The following is a 22,389-nucleotide window of genomic DNA, read 5'->3' as shown; positions in this document are numbered from 1 at the left end:
TAGTATTGGCTTCCTGATTATAAAATCTATATTTTATTAAAAAATTATTCAGTAATCCTATAAGAAACACTGTCAGTGCAATTCTATTAATGCAAGCCAATCTGCTCAACTCCTGTCCTTGCAAACCCAAACTGTTTACTGAAGTTAACAAGTGCTGCGATCTTAAGTGTCTGGAAATCCACCACGATACGGGGATTTTACGTGTTGAGCCCCTGATAACATTAATTACAGTTTGGTGCAAAAATCCTCTATGCATTGATTGAAGTACAGATTCCTTAAGAGCCTGATCCTGGAAGAGGCTGAACACTCAGAATTCCCACTGAAATTATTAAATGCTGTGGGTACAGAGCACCAGTCAGGATTAGTCCCTAAAGTTGCAGTGCCCCAGCTGTTTGCAAATTACTAAGAAATGCACTCAATTTTTATCCATAGGACAAGCTTAAATACAGAATTACTGTAATTTTTAGTTAATGAAAAAATTTGGAGATTCTTTAAATAAATTCAAATCATGATCTGGATTTTTTTTTTTGGAATGTCTGCTGTGTTCTGGTAAGGAAACAAAGGGAGCATTGCAACGCTAACAGCTTTAAAAGGCATGAACATAACCAAGCAGAACGCACAGATCAGTGGCAAATACAAGTGAAAAACTAAACAAATCACTATTACAGTTTTCTGTAAATTTAATTCTTTTTAAAACCACAAATTCATAAAAGGTTAAATCCATCTGCAGGACATAGAAAAGAAAAACCCTGTGGAGTAGGGCTGCTGAGAGCTAGAGATTATAGGCTGGTTCCTTTTCCTTGTTATGGAAGAGTCCTTATTCTACCAGTCCGGTTTGATGTCTTCTAAAAGAGAAACCAGAGCCAGGTTCAAAAATCACAAAATGTCTTTCAGTATATAATATTTAATAACATCTGCGTCTGAGAGAACTCAAAGGAGGAATTTATTTCAGGTCCCTGAACTAAATTCCCTCCCTGTTTACTGATTACATTAGGCCTTTAAGAAAAGGAACTGCTTTGAATAAACAGCGTGTTTCCTTTTGGGACTGTCTGATTTTAGAAAGCTTTGGCGGATCTCATGTTCATTAACTTGGTGTATCATTACAAATAAAGAGCAGCAATTAGACGACAACTCTGAAGAATCTTTTCCTCTACACAGCATGTTTTCATGCACAAGGAATCCCCACACAGCATACACGTTGTCACCTTCCCTTAATAAAATGATCTAGTTACTCAGTATTTAAAACCACCGCATACTGAGGTCTTGAAGTGTTAACACATTCAGGCACCTAAAAGCACTATGAAGACAAAAACACTTGATTAGTTATAAACCTAGAACAAGGATAAAATCTGGAGAAAACAAGCTTTTAATACATAATTTGTATTAACAGGCATAAATAATTTGACTGTAGAACTACCATTTCATTAATGTTTGTTAAAAACCAAGTAGGTTATGTAGGGAAAATATTATTTTTTTATTAAAGCAGTAATAGTTGGAAAAACAGGCACGCTTTTATGTATACAAGCCCTGTTCAGGTCTGAAACAGATTCAGCAACATTCAAATTAAACATGAATTGAGAACAATTCATCTGAGTTTAGCCTGACTGAGCTTAATGCGAGGGGAGAGAGCGGACGGGCCCACAGGAGTTATCCTCGCAGCCACCGGTCCCCCACAGGAGTACCCAAGAGTACAGTGTGCTTCTACAAATGTAGCAAATAACCGAAAGAAACTACTTGTGTGAAATCAAAACCACCACGGGACACCTTTATGTCACAACTCAATAATGAGAAACGCCCAGTTATGGGTGGCAGGTGACTTTCACAGCACTGCCGCACGTCCTCTCAGCTCCAACCAAACACTTTTGGAAGGTGAGCAGGGAAGCTATAGCTTTCTGACCAGGACTGCACGCAGCCGATCACAGGTTCAAATAAGACTGGTTTTACAGCCTGCTGCAATTTCCCAAATGCCTCATTCTCACCCAGTCTCTCACCCCCATGTTGAGTTAAGGAGCCCTCTCCCTTCTCTTGAGAAACAACAATCTTCTCCTCCCTTCTAACTCCTGCTCTGCACCAGCAGGCGACCCTGACAGGCTGCCTGACCGGGTAGCACAGCGGAGGCTGTACGGAGTAACCGCTCTGTGCTCACTTTTACCTTGATGCTCCACTTCTACTGGAAACTGCATTGCTCAAAGTCTGTTGTTCTGACTTGTATTTGTGAAAACTTGCCTGTTTTTTCCAACTATAAACGCCAGTGTATAGCAGAGATTGTCTCTGCCTACAGACCCTGCTTCACTTGGACTCCCTGATTAGCATGGTTATAACACCCCTAACGTTAAAAACAAGAGAGCTCAGGTTCCCCCAGTAATACCTTTACTGACACAGCACATACTTGCAGACCCACTTACTGTTACCTAATTAATAACACCTTTATAAAGAAATATTATAGCAAAGTTTAAGACTAAAATTTTCTTTAGAGACTACAGTTGCTAGATTGGAGAGGAAAACTATCAACAAAGCAGCTCAGATTTATTTTGACAGCGACAAGCATTTATTAGACAGGTAATCATTAGTCATGGTTCTAAATACTAAAATTCTGTGGTACAAGTTTAAAAAAAAGTTTAATAAAACTTAATACATTTTGATTTTCTTCTGTATTTGTATTCTGAGCTCCACATTCCACTGACAGAAACTGACCAAACTGACAGAAACGTATTTCTAACAAAGAGTTTGTGGGGTTTAAAACAAGCAACACTTCTATTTTTGATAAAGTTATGGAAACAGGCAGCTGAAAAGCTCAGCAATAGCCTCTGTTTACATAAGGCTGCCACAAAATTAATGTTTTGTTCTGTTAGGTTTTCCCCATGGGATCTAGGCAACAGATCCCAACCAGCTCTGCTCCTCGGGTAGTTTGTATTTTATATTAACGCAGGAGCAGGCGGTTAAAGCAAAAACAGTTTTGCACTTCAGACCACCTTTATCCCACGTTTACAACCGGCAGTTGGATGACTGTCTCACACAGGAAAATGCCACTCCCTAGAAGTACGAAGAAACTTTCCACTTTTTCCCTTCAGAGTAGTTCTTCCATATGTATACTGCTTTGCATTCAGCACCAAGAGAAAAAATAAATTACTGTTTGGCAATTCATCTCAAGATGTGAGTGATTCAGAATATTTTTAATTGGGATACAGTAACGGGTTATCATTACTACAATCATTACTATTCTTTTGCTGTGCCTACACAGCAGAAACTAAGCAGCACAGCCATTGGAATAACTACTCCTGTATAATTTAGCCAGAATACATAACAGAATTCTAAAATACTGGTTTTACAGAAAAATCCTCTGGAATTTTTGTTCACTCGTAACTACACCTTGCTGAGGTGGGAAACCTTTTCGGACCAAGGATCTCAATGATGAATTCTTGATAAACTACTCAACTTGGAGAGTCAAACAGTAGAGGCCACATTATAAAAATAAACTAGTCTATCAGTCCTCCAGACGGATGAGGGCTGGATGACAGGTCAAGCACCTGTCCTCACAAAAAAAAATGAGTTACAGAATTTATTGTACTTTTCTGTGTGATAAACAGAACTCTAACATGCTCTGGGCAATCCTGCTTCAGCAGGGGAGTTGGACTAGATGATCTTTATGGTCCCTTCCAACTCTAAAAATTCAGTGAAATTCAGTGAAATAAACAGGTATGGTGGGAGCGCTAAGGATTTCTCACAGTCTGAGAAGAACTCAGATTATGCTTAGCTTAGTTATGCTTTCAGAGTAGTTTCTCTGAACAGTCAAGCGCCCTGTCTTCCCTGTCCTTTTTCTGTCCTCCCTTTGCCGCTTTCATTTCTGGCCTACTTTTAAATGCTGTCCCCTCTATGCCAGTTTGGGGACTCTGCTGTGCCATCTCACTCAGCAGAGGAAGTTGGACAGAAAAACCACATGAGCGTAGCTGATCCTGTGCAGACAGTTTCTGCTGCTGCTGAGTCTGTATCACCAAAGCAACAGCCAGCGAGCAGCATATAAGCCAACCTGAGGCTTATTACAGGTGGTGAAAAACAAGCAGAAAACTTGCTATTCATAAATCTCGGAGGGGAAAAGAGCTGGAAAAAAAATATTAAGTGAGAGGAGAAATCTAATATTAATTCACCAAAAGACAGCTTCTATAAAGAATCGTATTCATAAAGAAATTGTATTTTTAGGTTTTACAATATAAAATATTTCAGAACTGCATACAGACTACTTAAGTACACTTTTTTAAAAAGCAACTTACTTGTCTGTTGTGTACTGGGTTTGATGTACTCGAAGGACTGGATTGTGACAAAGCTACACTGCTATTTTTTCCAATCTGAAAGACATTAATTGAGCAGTATTGAGAGGCATATTTGTCAGTTGAATGCAGATGCTGGTAATGGCCTTCCCTTCCCTTCCCTGTAAAGTGGCACTAATTGCTTTGCATTTGGAACGCAGGTATTTTGCTATTGCAGAAGATACCAGATAGAATCATAATTATCCCTCAGAGCTTGTATACTTTAAATAAACTCTTAAAAGGCACATAAATACTATTGCAGGTCAGAGAACAACATAAGAAACAGTTACCCAGGGAACACAGATTGTAAAACCCCATCTCTCTAGACTGAAACAGCAGTTTCTCTATTTACAGGAGACAGTGCAACTGGTCAGCAACTGAGAGGGCATGGAGTGCTCAGGGTCACAGACTCCTCCCCAGGGGACCCTTCCCACTCCTGGGGAGTTTAAAGCAAGTGGCCAAGCACCAGAGCATGCCCTAAGTTATTCCACTTTCTTCCATATAGAGTCTTCATTTATTATTGTGCAATAAAGCAAATATTAACCAGAAGAATCAAACTCCAGAGGTTTAAATTTGCAATTGTATCAGTTTACTGCATCAGAGAATTTCTTTGGGAATGAGCGCAAATTGATGGGACACATACATATATTTTAGAAGTATGTAGTTAAAATATTGCAATATTCTATCTGTATATTTCCATGCTTGAGAGATTACAGCACTCAGCAAGAGCAGTCTGTCTTAAGTTTTTCTACAATGACCCATAAACATAGTGTAGATACTTCTATTGCGATACAAAAGGGGAGACAGCTGTTGAGTGAGAGAAGTAGTTCCTGAGGGCTTACAAGGCTGATAAAAATTAACCATGGGCACCTGCTGACAAATGGCACATGACTAGAGTTTGAATAGTTATTCACAAGGTCAGCGGACGTCAAGTAACATCAACTTTAATCATCTGATGGAGAGGTAGCAAGGACCTGTCTTCTAAACAGAGAGAAATGCAGTTGCAAGTTTCTTACTGAATAGATGGGACCGTGGCATTGGCCGGTGGGGATTTCACCAGCATCAGTTTGCTCCTTCCCTTCTGCAACATCACTCGTTATTTTGCCGTTTCACATATATAGTCAAAAGTAGCCTTTGTCTCCTTCTCCACATCTGCCCTTTCTCATACAGTGTCTGTTTAAAACAGTGTTCTCTCTGTTCACATTCTGTCCAGAAGAAATGTTTCAAGTTTTTATTTACAGCTAATTCTGAAGGCAGCTCCCATGGTGCCCAGAGATTAAAAGGGTAGGCCTCTGCCTATCCTGTTCCCTTCAGCTTGTTGTTTTACCTGCCACAGCTGTTCTCTAGGTAGTAACGTGCTTTTATTCAATATATGAATCTTGACCAAAACCACACAACTTTGTACAATTTTCCCCAACCATTCAGAACGTCGTGACATACCTGCAAACTCTTCTCCTCTACATCCACCATTATAACATTCATAAAAGCCTTCCATAACAAGATACATGTCCATCTTTTAAATGGAAAAATAGCCACTAGGAAATCGACTTGCTGAGATCCTAGAAGCATGAGAGGAAATATGATGCCTCTTCAGGCTTTCACTCATTCAGCGCTCCTACAACTAACAGATGACTCTCTAGATAAGCCAAAGCAGGGAGCACACAGCTTGCAGCACTGCTCTCAGCTTCCAGCTGCTTTCCCAGCCTGTCCTCATTCAGGGCGGGAATGGCAGCGCTCCAGGATAGACCGGGAATTCAGACAGACGGAAGAGTTACAGCACCCAGCGAAAATAAGAAAGAAAGATTCCCAGTTTCGTTGGGTCTTTAATGATGGGAACAGCATTTCAAAAGGATTAGGGTGAGGCCAAGACTCAAATTTTTTTTTTTTTTTTTATGCTCTCTTAAAGTAAAGTATACTTCAAAACCCAACGGTTAACACTTTCACTTACTGTCTATCCAGGCCAGACTTGAATTAAATTAGAAAAAAAAATACCTGAGCCTATCATCAGTCACTTCATCTTTTTTCTGTGCTCTCAGTCTCTTAATTTAATTTGCCCTGTTACATCAGGGAACAGGAGCAAGATTTTAAGTAATGCTGATTTATTTTTTTTTAAGGATTTTTTACTGTGATTGCATTCCTAGAACGCAGTAAGTCAAAACTGCACAGCTTAAAAGTGATTTCAAGTATTGTGTTCTCCAGAGCTTTAATATTCACACGTAGAGTACGTAATATTATTTGACCCATATGCCTAAGTGGGTACAAATTTCATTTATTTATAGCACAAATAAACAATAGGAAATGTCTATTTTGTATTGCATACAATTCAGTATCCTTGTCAGAGACAATGAGCTGCCAGACAGACATCTGAAATACACTCAGCTCCACTTTACCTCCTATTTTTGATTACTCATGTAGCTCCAAAGACCAGCATTGTAAGACGAAAGTGTGACCAACTTTTACATATACACACACACATATATGCATGTATACATGTGTGTGCACCTGCACATGTATAAAGAAACATTATGTTTAAAAATCTGTATATCATTACATTCATTACATATATTTTATCTTTTACTTAAGGAAAAAAATAGCGTGAATTACATGTTTACAAATATTCAGAAAAGACTTCCGATTGATTCCTTGTAGTTTATTTACTTCCATTACCATGCAACATGCTAAAATACATCACAAGCTGGAACAGGAAGGTCCCACAGGAACAGATTTAATCACTTGGGGAGTTAGAATTTGAACTTAGAACCTCCTGCATGTATCTATCAGACTTCCTCAGACTGCACTAGCCACAGATACAGACTAGGTACTGTGAAAAGATGATACAATCCATTTCCTACTACCGATGTTTGTACGAAAGTAACAACCTGTACTCACTTTCTTCCCATTTAAGATCATATATCTTAGGGCAATTTAATCAGTTTGGGCACGCACATATTTCAAAAATCAGATGTGTGGCAGAATGAAGAATTTACAGCATCCTCTATTGACTTCAGTGACTCAAAAGATTAGTTCTGATTTCAGGACACATTTAAAAGGCTTAAATAGAAAGACAATGCCACTACCTGGCAAAAGCCAAACAAGTCATCTCAGTTGTACCTCTGCTGGAAGTAGGAAAGAGAAAATACACCTGCTAAGCCATGCTTTGACACCTTCATTCTGCCAGCTATACCAGTTTTAAAATTCATTTATTCCTTTCTTCCACTCCCATTTCTGTCTCCTATTACCTACGGATTTCTTTGCCCAAGATCTTACCCTCTTCATTTCCAAACTCCATTTTATGCACAATACCCTTAGGAAATGAAAGTTTCACAAACAAAAAAAAAATCTGCTAAGCTACCTTCTCTGGATTTTCTGAGGTATTCTATTTTCTGTGGTTTTGTCTTCCTGATACCAGGGCCAAGCTTTGTTTCCTGTGCACTGCACAGCACTGGACACAGTAGCAGAATGAAACAGTAGATCATTGTAAAGACCATATTGGCAGTTTTTCCACCAAATGTTAATTCACATATACTTTTGTCCTTATATATAGCATCACTAAAAGAGAAGTCAAAGCTCTATTGCTGGTGACAATGCAGTAAGAGTGTGTAACCGTATCTGTTGCACTGACTCCAACATTCTGGACACATGCACACTGAAAAAGATAACCAAATGTCCATTAAAGATCTGGTCAAGATCTCAATTTCTTAATTTTTCCAGTTTCAAACAGGAAACAGCATCTGAGGTCAGATGGAAAGGTAGATGTAAGCGTTTTACGTGAGAGAAAGTAGGAGACTTGCATAACATTAAGAAATGAATCAGCAACAAGTTTGGGAAAAGAAACAAACAGAAATGCTGACTCTTATCTTCCTGTTTTAATGATACAATTTATTTCAGAGAGATGAGAATTAAGATAAAAAATTGATTTCTAAAAATTATTTATCCATTTGGGACATTCAATTGTACTTTCAGAGATACAAATGGCTACTTTATTAATTGAATAAAAAATTTTCATAAAAATATTTTAAGAAAGTAGATATATATATATTTTTAACTCTCAAAACATCTTTCTATGATTGGTACAAAACAAATACAAATACGTTTCTGTATAAACCTAGAAAGTAAGTTGTGTGATGAAAAACAAGCTGAAGCAAACACACTATTTTCAGAATGCATGAAATATTTCAATAAGTCAGACATGACCTGCATAAAAATAACTGGAAGAGTCCCTTACCTGCCGAGAGATGGAGCTGCTTGTAGGATCTGGCACCGCAGAAATAAGGTTGGCAGTGCTCTTTCTATGAACACTATTCATACCAGGCATTTTAGTGATTTTACAGGCTTTGCTACTAGAACTAGAGTTTTTACGTTTTTTTCCTTCTGATTTGTCAAAAGAAAGGGGTAGAGAAGACACTGCATTATGTGCTCCCAGGGAGTGGTCCCCTGAGTGGTGCACAAGAGAAGATACAGAGAGATTAGAAGAGTCAATACTGCTTACTACCATGCTCATGTGTTTCACTGAGTCTGTTGAACTACTTGATAATGAAGTCCGTCCTGAGGGCTCCGATTTGGCACTGAGTGGGCTTGTTCCGTTATTTGTATTGTGCACAGACATACTGTTATAGGAAGATGTAGCCTGATAGGAGTTCAACGTCGAACTGGGGTTCAGGACACAGTTCTTTTTGTGGGACCCTGAAAATGAAGACGAGGAAGATGTCTGCAAAGATAATGAGGATGATGATGACGACGATGACGACGACTGCGGCTTTTTCTTTTTATTACTTGAAGACTCATCACTCCGAGATGACAGGTCTTTCACTTTTGAGGATTTGCTGGTTTTTGTTTTGGATGGCTTGTGGGATGGGGAAGGGATGACTGCTGGCACTGGTGACACAGCTGATGGCGCCTTAAAAGTTGAGTCCATGATACTTAAGCTTGCAGCCACATGAGGAAAAGCTGTAGTGTGTGACATAATGGAATTCGTTTCTGACGTTGTCACAAAGGCTGCATTTGATAACATGGCTGATGTCATTATGTAAGAAGAAGAAGTGATTCTTGAACTGATAGGTGTTGAAGGAATATACACCGCACTGGGGTTGCTGAAGGGCTGCAAGACCGATGCTGGAAAAGGAGTGGAGACGTGTGCTGCTGGAGAAGGCATGGGACTGTCTGCCGCAGGAGGAATTTTCCTAAATAGAGGGGAAAAAAAAACAACAGAAAACCAAAAACATTTTAGATCTATAAAAAATTCCATCTGTACAATGCAGATGCAGTTAGGAAATGATTTCTGGGAAGGACCAACTTATTATAAAAGGCAAACGTAGTTCATTCTAATTTTGATTCCTACTCTACCAATCACATATATTTTAATATTCACAGTTCAAAATCAGCTCTTCATTCTACAAAATCCTAAAAATACTTTTGCTTCTGATTTTTTCTCTCTTTTCAAACATGCAATTCCATTATGAGGTTCTTTGGGACTTAAGACAAACAACAAAACCCAAACCACATGTGTTTTAATGTTGTAGAGATTGGCGAAAGCTGGATGATGGAAGCATATTTTCCTAAAAATTAATTTTGGAATGAGGCACATTAAATCTGTGAAGGCAATGGAGACCTAACAGAGGATGATTAGGTAAAGAACTACCCAGTGTCATTTTCCCTATAAAATTCTGTCACAGCACACGAGCCCCAAACGGTGTAACTCAGTTGAACCAGAGCTGAGCTCCACCTCAGCGCAAGTGCCCCGTGGAGCAATTAAGTACATAGTGTTACAATTTAATCACTTTGTTATAAATTTAATCTCCTTTTGTCCTCTCCTATTTTACTAAACAATTAAAAAATGCAAATAGAATGCCTAAAGGTGGGATCTATAAACATTCTAGTCACCATGTTTCATTCAGTGCATATGTTTGTGCTTGAAAGTTGGAGTTGTGGAACAGTGTCAGTATCAACCTGAACTCACAGGTTACATTTGATGAGGGCAGTGAATGAGCCAGTGTGGGGGGTTGTGAAGCTCTTAATCACTGAGCTTAAAGAGAAAAGCTCATCCCTTTCCCAGAGCAGTGGTATTCCCAAGAGCTCATTTGAGAGCTGGTTAGACAGGATTAACTAGGTAAGTTACTGATTAATTCCACTGATATTGAAAAATTGACAAAATATTAAACAATGCTTGATAAGCTTTATACCTAGTTGAATACTATTCTAAGAATAAAATTTAATAATATTACCTGTGAAATTAGTAGACTGTATTCAAATTTCTTTTTATTCAGCCACCATCCTCTATTATTTTAATCTAGCCCAGTGTTAACAAAGAACCAGACTTCCATAATGTGTCTTGGAAAATTATCATGTGAGCTTTTCTCATTATTTAGACTAAAATTTAATTCACAGTTTAATCCTATTTCTCTTTGTTAAGAACATGTACATCATGGTAACTCTGCCCTTGTTATCCTCACTACTGACACTTTTTCGGTTTTTAAAGGCTTACTTTCACCCCCAAAGAAGTATGATAAAAGAGCAGCACTGAGTGTGCTGTTCTATCATAAATCAAATCCTAATTACAAGTGTTCTCTCCTGATATTCTTCCTATGGAGACTGTCAGACAGAACACTGTTTATGGCACGATTACATAAGGAATTACATACAGTCCGTGCCGCCAGAAATGAAGTCCTACTGCCTGTGACTTGCTATGCGAACAAAGCTGCTTATCAGATCCATTCCTCAATTTATTTTTAAAGAAGGGCCAATAATTCTTACCCACCTTTGTAAAGTAGTTTGAGAACTAGGGATAAAAAGTACTTTGTAAATGTTATTATCGTTCTCGAAATATGGCCTTGCATCCCTGTACCTTTAGCCACAGCTACAGAGCTGCATTAGCCCCAGTTATAAAATAACAGCTTTAGGCATACCCCTGCTTGGGGAAGACAGGAAAAGATCAGTCCAGAGGAGGGTTGGGGACAATAGAAGAATACAACAGGGGTTAAGCACTGTGAGCTTCCTGTGTTATACAGAAAAATAAGTACAGATGGAATTCATTAAGACATTAGAGATTACATAAACAGCTAGAATTTGGGAAAACATTTACAATTGGATTTAGTGGGAGCAGGATGAGGCCTGTTTATTTCTTCTATCATAAAACTACTATAGAGGTTATTTTTGGTTTTCATGATAGTAGTGGTACTAGTGACACATTTTCGCAGAGGCCCAAGTCTCTCTTCTCCTGACAAACAAAGCCAATAGATAACAAGTTTTAATCTTCCTATTTAAAGAAACCAAATTAGTTTCATTTGTGGAAGGAGACAGACACTAGTTAACAGCCAAATTTACAAAGTAGGAGAGAGGAACCCTTTGCAGATCAAGCGTGATCTGTCTCTGAACAGACACGAAACTGGCCCTTTTAACGGCAAACCCAACCATTTCCAAACTATGTCTCCCAGCACAGTAGCACCGTTATCATCAAGTTACCAGGTTAGTCAGACAAGCCAAGCTTTAGTGTTTCAAAAATAGATTTAAATAAAAAAAAAATCAAACCTTGTTTATCTAATGGCTGGTATCCAATGAATATAACACAGTCCTGATAATAAACAGTGACACGAAACACTGCACTTTAGTGTCATTACATTGGAAGAATGCATGTTCTGTAGCAGAATACCCCCCAAAAATCAACCCTATCTGCAGATGCCGTGATCTTTTCAAATATTTATTCTTTAAAAAGAATTAGCATCTTTTTTGGTAAGTGCAGTCTATTTTAATGTATCTGTGTAGCCAAAGTCTATAGTGCTTGGAACGTGCGTACATGATAGAGGTGCTTCAATAGTGAGTAATAATCAGAATTTTAAGACCCCAAAGCCAGTAAAAGCACTATGGTCTAAAAAACTATCATATTCCATCTTATGCACAGAGAAACGTGTACTCAGGTCCTTATCTTACACCACGAGTCTTACAGAGCAAGGTCTGAATGGGTGATATGGGGGCCAAGAAAAAATTGTACTCGTATTACTGCTATGACTTAATACAGAGGTAATTTTACAAACGGTTCTCATGGAGTGTTTTATTTAGAAGTTTTACAGAATTAAAAATGTTAAACTACCCACCAAGTGTAAAAATCCCACTTACTTCCACATCTGTGAGTTCAAGTGTTTTTCTACCATGGAGTTTAGTGCGAATCGAAAATGGTCCCATCTTCTGTCAAAGACATAGTACCCTCTTCCCATTAAGCGACTGCCGTATGAACAAAACTGAAAGAAAAGATATTTTGATGTTGTTTATAAAAACAACAATAATTTCTACATTATAAAATAATTATCATTTCTAGATCAAGGAACACCTTTGTAATTTGTATCATGCATACAAAATGCCTTTAAAAATGTGTTTTTCACTATTTGCAGCATAAATACTTTTTGCATGATATGAAACATATGCGTAATGTTTCAGTTTAGTGTAAAGTATACTTCATACTTCACTAATGAGTCAGTTTACTATCAGGTACCTATGTGTGACAGGGAAAGAATATAAATGCTGAGGTCCTGTTAAGGAAGCAATTCTGGCTAATAATGCTCTTACTGCCTCAGAATGACAGTTATGCCATTCCGTGCAGATTAAATCTTGTAATTGTGTAACAGGAATAAAAATATAACTCAAGAGGAAAAAGGTGCAATGGGAGCATCTTTAGTATCTATTTAAAAAACAAACAGTGACATTTCAGTAAAAAAATAAATTATCATCCATGGCACCTGCACTACCACAGAACACCGGGTACACTCTTCACAGTGTATGAAAATCATCTAGAGGAGTAGTAAATATTGTGAGAATTCTGCAGAGTTCAGGAGTGTTTGCACCGCTGCCTCTGGAGAACTTCCTGCAAAGTCCTACTACACTGAAAACTGTATGATCAGGAATGTACCCTTTCTTCAGTTCAGTCTTACTGATCTCACATTATGTAGAGAACTGCGGCAACACCTAGTTGTGGGAGAGAAACCCGTTATAAAGCATCCTCAGAAAACAAGACAACTCTCCATCGTTCAGGGACCACGTCACACAAATTCTGGCTAAGGGCAGAAGCTACAGATGCAGTAGAATAGCATCTGTTTAAAGTACTTTTCAGCTTAATGGACACTGAGTGGTGACTGTAACTGTTTATCTAAGTCTGTTTCACAACAAGGTTAAACAGCTTAATTAAAACCACCACCAAAGTTGATAAACTAGCCTCGCCTCCCAGTGATACAGATTAGTTACCGCTAAGAGGTAGTTTAAGCAGCTACTACCTTTTCCCCGTCCATTACTACCACCTAACTGGGAGAGGGACTATGTAAGAAAACAGTCCACTTCATTTTGAAATTTAGCAATTTAGCATGAACTGTGCTGAAGGCGATTTCACCAGCTTTTCTGAGTTCACCTTAAGGTGGACTAAGAACAGTCGCGCTGTCAGTAACTGCTTCAGTTGAGAGATGCTGGGATTTCAAAGAACAGAGAAGTGGGATTTGCCTTGAAACAGAACTAGGATCCTAAACCAAACTGGCTACTGACGGCCATGCCTCGCTGATGATGCCTGCACAAGAACTGGCTGCACTTAAATTATTTTTCAAATTGTGTGGACACACATGCAGCGAGCCTTTAGTTTTTAATTCACAAAGAAGCGACCAGCAAAAATGAAGCTGAATGAATACAAGAGTACCAAGGAAGCAGGAGGTTACCGCATATCATAGTATTATATGGACTATAATGATTCTTACTGACTGTGTAAGAACCAAATACAGAATTTCATCTGACAGTCATTTTACATTCAGCTCATACTTTTTCCTGGTGTCTGACAGTAACAAGTTCTTCTTTGCTCTAGGGAATATAGACAATGCTACAGCTACCACAGTGTTCGTTTTATTCTGCATATCATATGGAAAACACATAAGTGAAGTCTTCATTAATTTTATTTCTTGGCTCAATTTTGATGAGAACCAACTGCTTAGAAGTTCAAGAATTCTCCCATTGCTTCTTGGTTTGTACAGTGTAAACAAATTCCCACTGCAGAGATAATGCCATGAGGCAGCTCTTAATACTTACAATGAAATTTCTCACTAACACAGGAGAAAGACAAAAGCAGCTGCCAGAGAAGCCCATACTTGAGCCACCACCAGTGCAGATGGGCTGTGTCATGCTCTAGACTTCCCATTTTTAGATGAATGAAGCAGTAGCTTCTAAGTCCACATACACTCACATAAATGATATTTAATTACTGCTTCAAACCAGTCTACAGAAGTCCATGAAGCACTGTAATAGCCTTCGTTGCCATATGATTTTCAGAACTATGACCAATTGCAAGGTACAGTTTCGTAAGAACTATGACAACAAAGAGATTATCCGTTTATATCACATTTAAAACAATGCAACTTTTCTCAGTTTAGCAGAATTACACGAGTTGCAGTCTACTGAGAGGACAATCTGTAACTGGAACTTCTGATTTTCTGCTGCTCATCCTGTCCTGCAGCATAGCAATGTTTAGCACATCCACTGACCAGTCTTCTCCTCCATCCATACCAGTTTCTGTCAAATACATTTGTAGTCTTTAGAATACAGTTTTCAGAATGTAAAGTCCTCATTCCTCACATTTTTACTAAATTACTTCTTTTTTCTCCCCTCTCCAATTACATAAGAATAACAGCAAGGCATGCCAGAGACAGACACATACCCCAAGAGGTCTGGGATGGTGTCCAGAAAAATGACAGTCTAATTTCTCAGATTCTTCAGCTCCTTCCGCTTCTCCTTCATCACTGGACAATCTGCTCGTTATATCTCCTCCCATGGAAGGCAGCGGCAGTTCTGGTACATACCCACTGTGGTTTGAAGAACTGTTGCTGTTTATGCTATTTGCAGACGATGGTCTAGGAGGAGAACATACATTTAAATCATCAGTGTTCAAAGGCTCTGCAAACCTACCTGCAGGAGTCAAGCGCCAAAGTAAATTATACAGAGATGATATAAAGAAGGACAGCAAAAGATACAGAATACCTGACGTTTGATCTTGTCAGAAATATATCATGGGTTATCATCAAGTTCAAGTTTGCAGAAGCACCTTTGTATTGCCTGAAATTTTAAATTTGCTGTGAAGTTGAGTTTAAGATCTTGAAAGAGGCAAAGTATATTAAAAATGCAAACAAAGAATCAGATGTGTCAAATCTTCTTACGTTGCATCATTACTCTGCTACTTGATTAAACCCAAGGGTCCAGTTATGAAATTTTATTTCATACCAAAATCCTACTGAAATTAGTGTGCTAAATATAATGAGAGTGTTCAGCTGACACGCTCTACAGCTAGATTAGTAAATGAGGTAACTTGGAAGACTCTTACAACATTGTACGTTTTCTTTACCTTTGTCTAAAATCCAGTAAAACAAAGCAGGAAAGCCTTTGCACCACAGGGCGCGATGGTGCCTTGTCTTTCAAAAGTAGCTTGGAAACAAATCAGGTTAGAAGTGGGGGTGGAAAAGGATTCTCAATTACAGTTTTTACAACCAAGTATGTATGTGGACCTCTGAGGTTGGAGCAGATGTACGTATTGAGCAAAATCTGAAGATCTTCAAACTCATACATTTATGCTGTCAGGACACAGCAGTCACTGAGACTGTGGGCAGGTGCCCTCTTCTGAACAGAACGGGGATTGCCCAACAATACCCATCAGCTAGAAATAACCGCTGCAGCTGCTGCTGCTGCAAGGGATAGATTGTGCGAGTGCTCCTCAGCACTCCTTGGCAGGTCAAGCCAAGTCATCTTCAGCGAGACCAGCAAGCTTCGCCTCAGCAGAGCAGGGAGCGCTCCCATAACCTCCTCCAGCAGCAGAGCTGCAGGCTCACTGCCTCCCAGCGGAGAGGTAGCAAGGCTTTCCTGTGGCACGGTGCTTGCAAAAACCGACAGGAGGACAGAACAGAGGCACTGCATCAGGAAGAGAAGTGTAGATTGTACAAACACAACTGCTAAAATCCTCCTCCTCATGTACCACTACCTTTGCAGTTTCTTCAGCTGACTCTCACTGAATCACACTCCAGTTTTGTTCTTTGCCTGTAACACCCGTAACAATGTCTGCCTGTGCCTCTGTGCTCTTCTCTATGTAAGGACTGTGTAAGGTCACTCCTTTTACAAGAATTATGCAGACTTCTCACCATTTCATGTATTTACGGGTTTTCTTTCATTGTCCTTTCACTCAAACCCTGTAAGACCCACCTCTGCCATTGTATGAATAAAATTTCATTATGGCTTGATGAACACACAGAAAACATAGGAAATGGCTGCCTCTGTAATACAGCCTCGAGATAGTCCCTATTTCAGAGACTGTTGTGTTTGCTATCTTAACACAAAAGCCCCCAAATGGGCACTCAATCCTGACCAAGGCTTCTGCAAAGAAATGAAATATGAAACAAAATAAATATGAACAAACCCAACTAGTTCAGCTCTATCTACTCCAGCCAAAAGCACTACCAAAAAAACCCCCAGCCAATGAAAGAAAACATATGGGAAGTTTACTAGAGGGTAAGCAGAATTCAGTAGGTCCAATACATCACACTAGTTTTTCTAAAGGGATGCCTAGAGTCTGCATTGTCTGTCAGAAGACTGTGTTTGTCCTTAACAAGAAAAATCTTCAAAATGAGGAAAGACGTGCTACGGACAGTTTCAAATCAATAGTTTTAAGAACTAGCTGCTTACAGTGTCATTTACACTGAATTACAGCTTTTTTGCAAGACATTCCATTAATGTAATTGGTGAAGTATTTGCAGAGAAGAATTCTACACACATGTGCAGAATTTCACTACTGGTACCTACCCTGATTCATGTCAATAGACTTTTATCCCCAAAAGTGTAAGAATGACTCAAATGTAAGCTTTCTTAATTATTACTGACCATTTTAGCAAAAAACTGCAGTTAGTCTGAGATTCTGATCAGAGGGTGGACACAACTCCTCACCCCATTCCCAATCAGATGACAGGCTACCATGGACAGCTTTAGGGTAATATAAATGTAGCCTACCTTCTACTGCTAAGAGAAACTCTTATATTAGTAAGTTTTACCATGCAATAGCCTAAAGGAATACCAAATGCTTATAAAATAAGCTGTATGAAGACTGTGACTTCTTACAGCACCTTCAGAATGCAACACTGCACACTGGAGAATCGCTTACCTTGGAAGTACAGAATTTGGTGGTCTAGATTTTGCAGGAGATGTGACTTTAGATTCTTGCCCAGAGTTCACCGAGGATCCTGACAGAGAGTCTTGTGCTGGTGCGGGCTGGCTCTGATAGCTTTCCCTTGCAGATGGTGGATGCTCTTTGTCTTTTGCAACTTCTTTTTCCCTGGATCGAGCTTTGTGTTCAGCTAGAAGGATGTCAAACTGTTTTTTACGGCCTGGAACTGCTCGTCGATGATTAAGTGAATGAGTCTAAAAATAGGGTGGTTAAAAAGCATTTGTGTGTGCATGACATTGTTTATGAGTCCTCTATACTTCTGATACACCACAACTCTAAAAGATAAAATCTACTTCAAACAACTTTAGCCACAGTTATGGAAATAAAGCTGTTACTCCATATTATCTTCAATAATTTATGAAGTCATTCTTAAGAAATGCCAACATCAAGGCTAAAATTACTTTTTGCAACCATTTTCACATAATAGAGTCTATTGACTTACCTTTTCCAAGACAGAAAATATAGTTCCAATAATTTTAAAATATTAAGAAGTAACTTCATTGTAGCTCTTAACTTACAATGAAAAATTGATTTCATTGGATTGAAAAATGTGAATACATTTTAAAGCGAATTTAACTCATCATCTCTACTGACAGGCAGCACATACACATACAAATGTTCATTACAAATGTCTTACATTGCTGCTACTTTTTGACATGAGACTTATTACTATCACGAGGGCAGCCTCCGAGTAATTTATTATACAAAATCATGTTAATTTTTTACTAAAAACTGACTATATATACTTCAACATTGTTGCACACATGGACCAAAAAAGGAGCATTTAAAATAACGCTTGTGCTTCTACATGAAACATTAATGCTTTTTGCATAACAAAATGATAAGAAAAAAAAATATCTTTTTAGAAATATCAGTGGAATAATGCAGATGCTCTGATTCAAAGAAACAGAATTACTCAAAAGAATTACCTGAAGACAGCGTCTGAATACCATACCCATTGTCTGTAAGACAGGAGCAGGTATGACCTCTCAAACTACTGTGGTAGGATTTAAACTATAACAAAGCATCTGATATTTTATCTTCTAAGAAAAATACCTTGCAGGTGAGCGATCTTGTGCAAGGTTTCTTTGTTTCAGGATCCAGTACTCCACAGTGTTTGTTTGGGTCAAATTCTCTTTCTGTTTGAAGGGGGGAGGTGGATAGAAAAAGGAGAAAAAAAATAGATTATTATAGAAGTTTTAACCAGAGTAGCTATAATTTTTGCCTGATAGAACTTAATTCAGCCAGGCTCAACCTGAACCACCCATCCCACCCCCAGCACCCCATAATAGTGCCACCTCCAATTTTTTGTCCTTACACATTTCAAACTATTTAGAGGAGGATTTCAGACACAGGCTTCCTAGAAGTAAGCCTGCTTGCAGAGGCCAAAACACAGGACCAAGCCAAACGCCCGTGAGTTCAGTCCCCTCTCTAACACCGACTGCCTCTGGGGCCGTGAAACTCAGCACGTGCAGATCTGGCTTCCGAGCTTGGCTAAGACACGTACAGACCAAACAGCACAAGTGCTTTGAACGACATTTCTTTGACATACTCAGAAACTCTGAGAAACAACCCATGTGTCTCAAAAGTTAACGCAAGATTGCTAGTGGCATTTTAAAAACAAAATTTATCTAAATCTGTCCCCTAAGTCTGTGTAAAAATGACACGTATGCTCGTTCTTATTTCCCTAAGTGAAGGGAGGCATGGAGTTTAAAGTTTGCAGACATTATGAAAAAAAAAAGGCATTTACATGAGTTCTACTCATGATTAACGTTAAAAGTGCATTAATATTTAATATGCTGTATTTGCATATTTTGTTTTCATTAATATTTTAGTACTTATATGCCACAGATAGCATCACCTCCTTTAGGTTATGTTAATATAATTTTAGGGTTTGCACTACAGAGCTGTAACAAAACTAAGGACATACACTTCTTAGTTTGTGCCATCAAAAAAATCTACCATTATCTTTATATACCTTGACATCATATAATTTAATTGGCAGACTGGTTTGCTTTTGTTTGTTAGTGCAATATAAACTATTTGCTAAAGCCTATTTTAACTATACAGTGGTGTTACATTCAGATATAATAAATATCCTGCACTTAAATACGACATTTAATCTGAGGATCTAAAAATTCTTTCTAAGCAAACAAATCGGAGTTAAGATGCAGACAGCAAATCGCAGCTAAGTCACAACGTTACGGCAGCATCACAGCAAGCGGAACAGCTGGAAGAATAAAAGTGAGACCAAGTTGCCTACATTAGAGGACAACTATAATCCAGATAGCACAATTACTAGCAGTTCTCTGTATTCTGCTATATGGACTTAAGAATGATAAAGCAAACATTAAATAAATGGTTATGTTATTAACCTATCAGCAAGAAGCAAGCTTGGAAAAAATAGTCAAACTATTTTTTTTTGTGTGAAATCTATAAAGGGACTGAAATCTGTCACAAGTAGTAGTTTCTTTACAGCACGACAGAAACAGAAGTATCTGTGTATACCTATTATAAACATTTTTTTCTAGCTAACAGATGAAAATGCATGCTCATGTGCTAAAGGACTTAATTACTCCTGTTTTTTGAGCGTATGACCTTCTTATCGCAGTTTCCTGAATCATCCACCTAAAACCTTTTAGCACAAATAAAAATTAAAAAAAAAAAAGCTAAGTAGACTATATGCACTAATAAATATACTTTCAAATAAAAAAAGCCTGAGGATAATCATAAGGCTGTGGAATGTGTTCTGAAAGTCACCAGGCAAGAGGACTGTTTTCAGCCAACATGGAAACCTACTTCCAAAAAATCCAAAGTGCTCCCTTTGGGAGCATCCAGGCTGCAACTTGTCAGTAAGAGTGTCCCGGCCAAGACCTGGAGACTTGCGGGACTGATTACAGCAAAGCCAGTTTTTATGAAACCATATAGAGGTAAAATCAACATAGTGAATTATAGTCAGAAAAAGTGGAAGCGTCCACCATCTACCAAGCAACAAAATAACATGCTTTCCCTGAGAAATAGGAAATACCAAACAAACAGGGAACCACTTCTCTCAGCTGAAGCCCGGGTGGCTCTTCCAGAGAAGTCACGAACATCTAATTGCCAGCTACAGCTGTGCCTGGTTTTGGCAACGCATTAAGTGAAGTTCATCACCTTCTTATCAATAAGGAAATGCAGCTTCCGGCTACCTCTGCATTAGGAACTGTGCAGCATGAGAACCCCTCGGCTGCTGTGCACGGGCACTGCTTGAGAAGGCTGTTTTTCCAGAACGGATTCCACTTCATGTTTGGCAGACAGAGTAAAGGGGTTCAGTATAACCTCACTGAAGGAAGAGGAAGGGTCAAAACTGAACTCTCTCAAACTCCCGTTTGCAACACCACAGATACACTTGGTTTAAACTGGGCATCTGCATTCTTTAGATTCACCCCAAAGAGAATCGCAACTAAGGAAGACTTAGGAAAAAAGCTATTTTTTTTCCAGTTTGCTACTAGGGAACACTGATCCACTTATGCTGGGCAGCTACACGCTGTCTTTTGTGGCTCCACGAGCTGCTTCCTCTCTCTCACCAACGACAGCACGCCTGAAAAGAGGGCAGGTTCATTCATCACCCAAACAACCACCAGCTCTCAGCAAAGAAAAAAACCAAATTCCAGCCACAGTCAGCGAAAGGGTATGAGAGAGAGTGGAGGTTGCTAAAAAGGAAAGAAAACAGATGTAAACCAGCCAGACCTATTAAGGAGCTTCAAAAATTAACAGCTGCACAGTTCCACAGCGGCAGACTCAGGGAAACCTAAATCCCCCAGCCACTGTCTCATTCTTTTAATGTGAAATGAATGAAATTTATGGGATATCTAAAATAATCATCTCATTGACCTTCCATGATCTTTTTCTCAGCCTTTCACAGTTCTGTATAATAATGGAGAGGAATCCATCATAGTGACACACAATCTGCAGGCCATTCATCTACGGCGCTCTCAGGACTTCTCCTATTTGCATCATTGCTAAATTCCTGCATCAATACATGAGGCAGCAGAAGCAAGACTGAACAGATTCTAAACCTGATAATGACAGAAGAGCTTTTTTTTTTAAAAAAAAAAAAAAAAAAAAAAAGTCTAAATTCTGTGGATTTTTTAACCATGTAAGAGTAAATGTCTACTGGAGTGCTCAAACAGTCCTCTCCAGAGTCCCAGCCTGTCTGGAAATTTCCACCAGTGAAATGTTCCCCAGCCTAGAAGACACTGCGAGTGACAGCTCAGAGACAGAACAGCGATGGAGCCACCTCCACAGCAAAAGCAAGCAGGCTGAAGGAAGGCCCTACAGAAATGATTCTCCTTTACAAAAAATTTCAGCAATTTCACTCGTACAAAAAAGGTACAAGTATCACCTACAGCCCTGTGGTGGTAGGTGGTGATGTGAGGAAAACAAGTATCTCAAAAAGTATCATTTTGAACTGTCCACGTAGGAATTCAGAATTGATTTGCTAAATTAAGCATCTAAACTATTAAAGGAAATTGGTTTCTTTTAAACCATTATATTTTAAATTAACTGGAAAATATAGAGAGTTTTTATTAGAATAACAAATTGGATCTTAGCAAATGAAATGTAAGGTTTAAAAGCCTAATCAGCTAATTTCTTCTTTATATTTTTTCGTTTTGTGAAACACTACAATGAACAACGGTTCTGTTTTCTTCTATGCCACTAGTTAAGAAAGCAATCAGCGTACTGAATCCTTTAAGGCAATGGCGTTGTTCCATACCCCACACAGCCCTAGCAAACACCTCGCACTGGTCTGGCACCAAGCCAAGGTAGCAGTACCATCGGCTAACTGCCAAATCTGAGAAAAATGAAAAAAATAAACCTGATACG

General features: G+C 38.7%; 1 protein-coding gene across 3 annotated transcripts in view; it reads right to left on the bottom strand.

Annotated features, from left to right (window-relative positions):
• Positions 1 to 803: 803 nt before the first annotated feature.
• Positions 804 to 22,389, bottom strand: part of ATXN7L1 (ataxin 7 like 1) — a 114,604-nt gene continuing 93,018 nt past the window's right edge. For 2 of the 3 annotated variants that reach the window (XM_074144675.1, XM_074144674.1), the window contains exons 6-12: positions 18,580 to 18,662; positions 17,461 to 17,717; positions 14,980 to 15,172; positions 12,414 to 12,535; positions 8,530 to 9,484; positions 4,269 to 4,343; positions 804 to 845 (exon numbers count right to left, since the gene is read on the bottom strand). In XM_074144675.1, coding sequence (XP_074000776.1) covers positions 804 to 845; positions 4,269 to 4,343; positions 8,530 to 9,484; positions 12,414 to 12,535; positions 14,980 to 15,172; positions 17,461 to 17,717; positions 18,580 to 18,662 — 1,727 coding nt within the window. The remainder of the gene's footprint in view (positions 846 to 4,268; positions 4,344 to 8,529; positions 9,485 to 12,413; positions 12,536 to 14,979; positions 15,173 to 17,460; positions 17,718 to 18,579; positions 18,663 to 22,389) is intronic. The other variant, XM_074144676.1, reaches the window with a different exon arrangement.

This window comes from Numenius arquata, chromosome 2 (assembly GCF_964106895.1).
Source record: "Numenius arquata chromosome 2, bNumArq3.hap1.1, whole genome shotgun sequence".
Taxonomy (NCBI): Eukaryota; Metazoa; Chordata; class Aves; order Charadriiformes; family Scolopacidae; genus Numenius; species Numenius arquata.
This window is presented reverse-complemented; position numbering and strand designations above follow the sequence as displayed.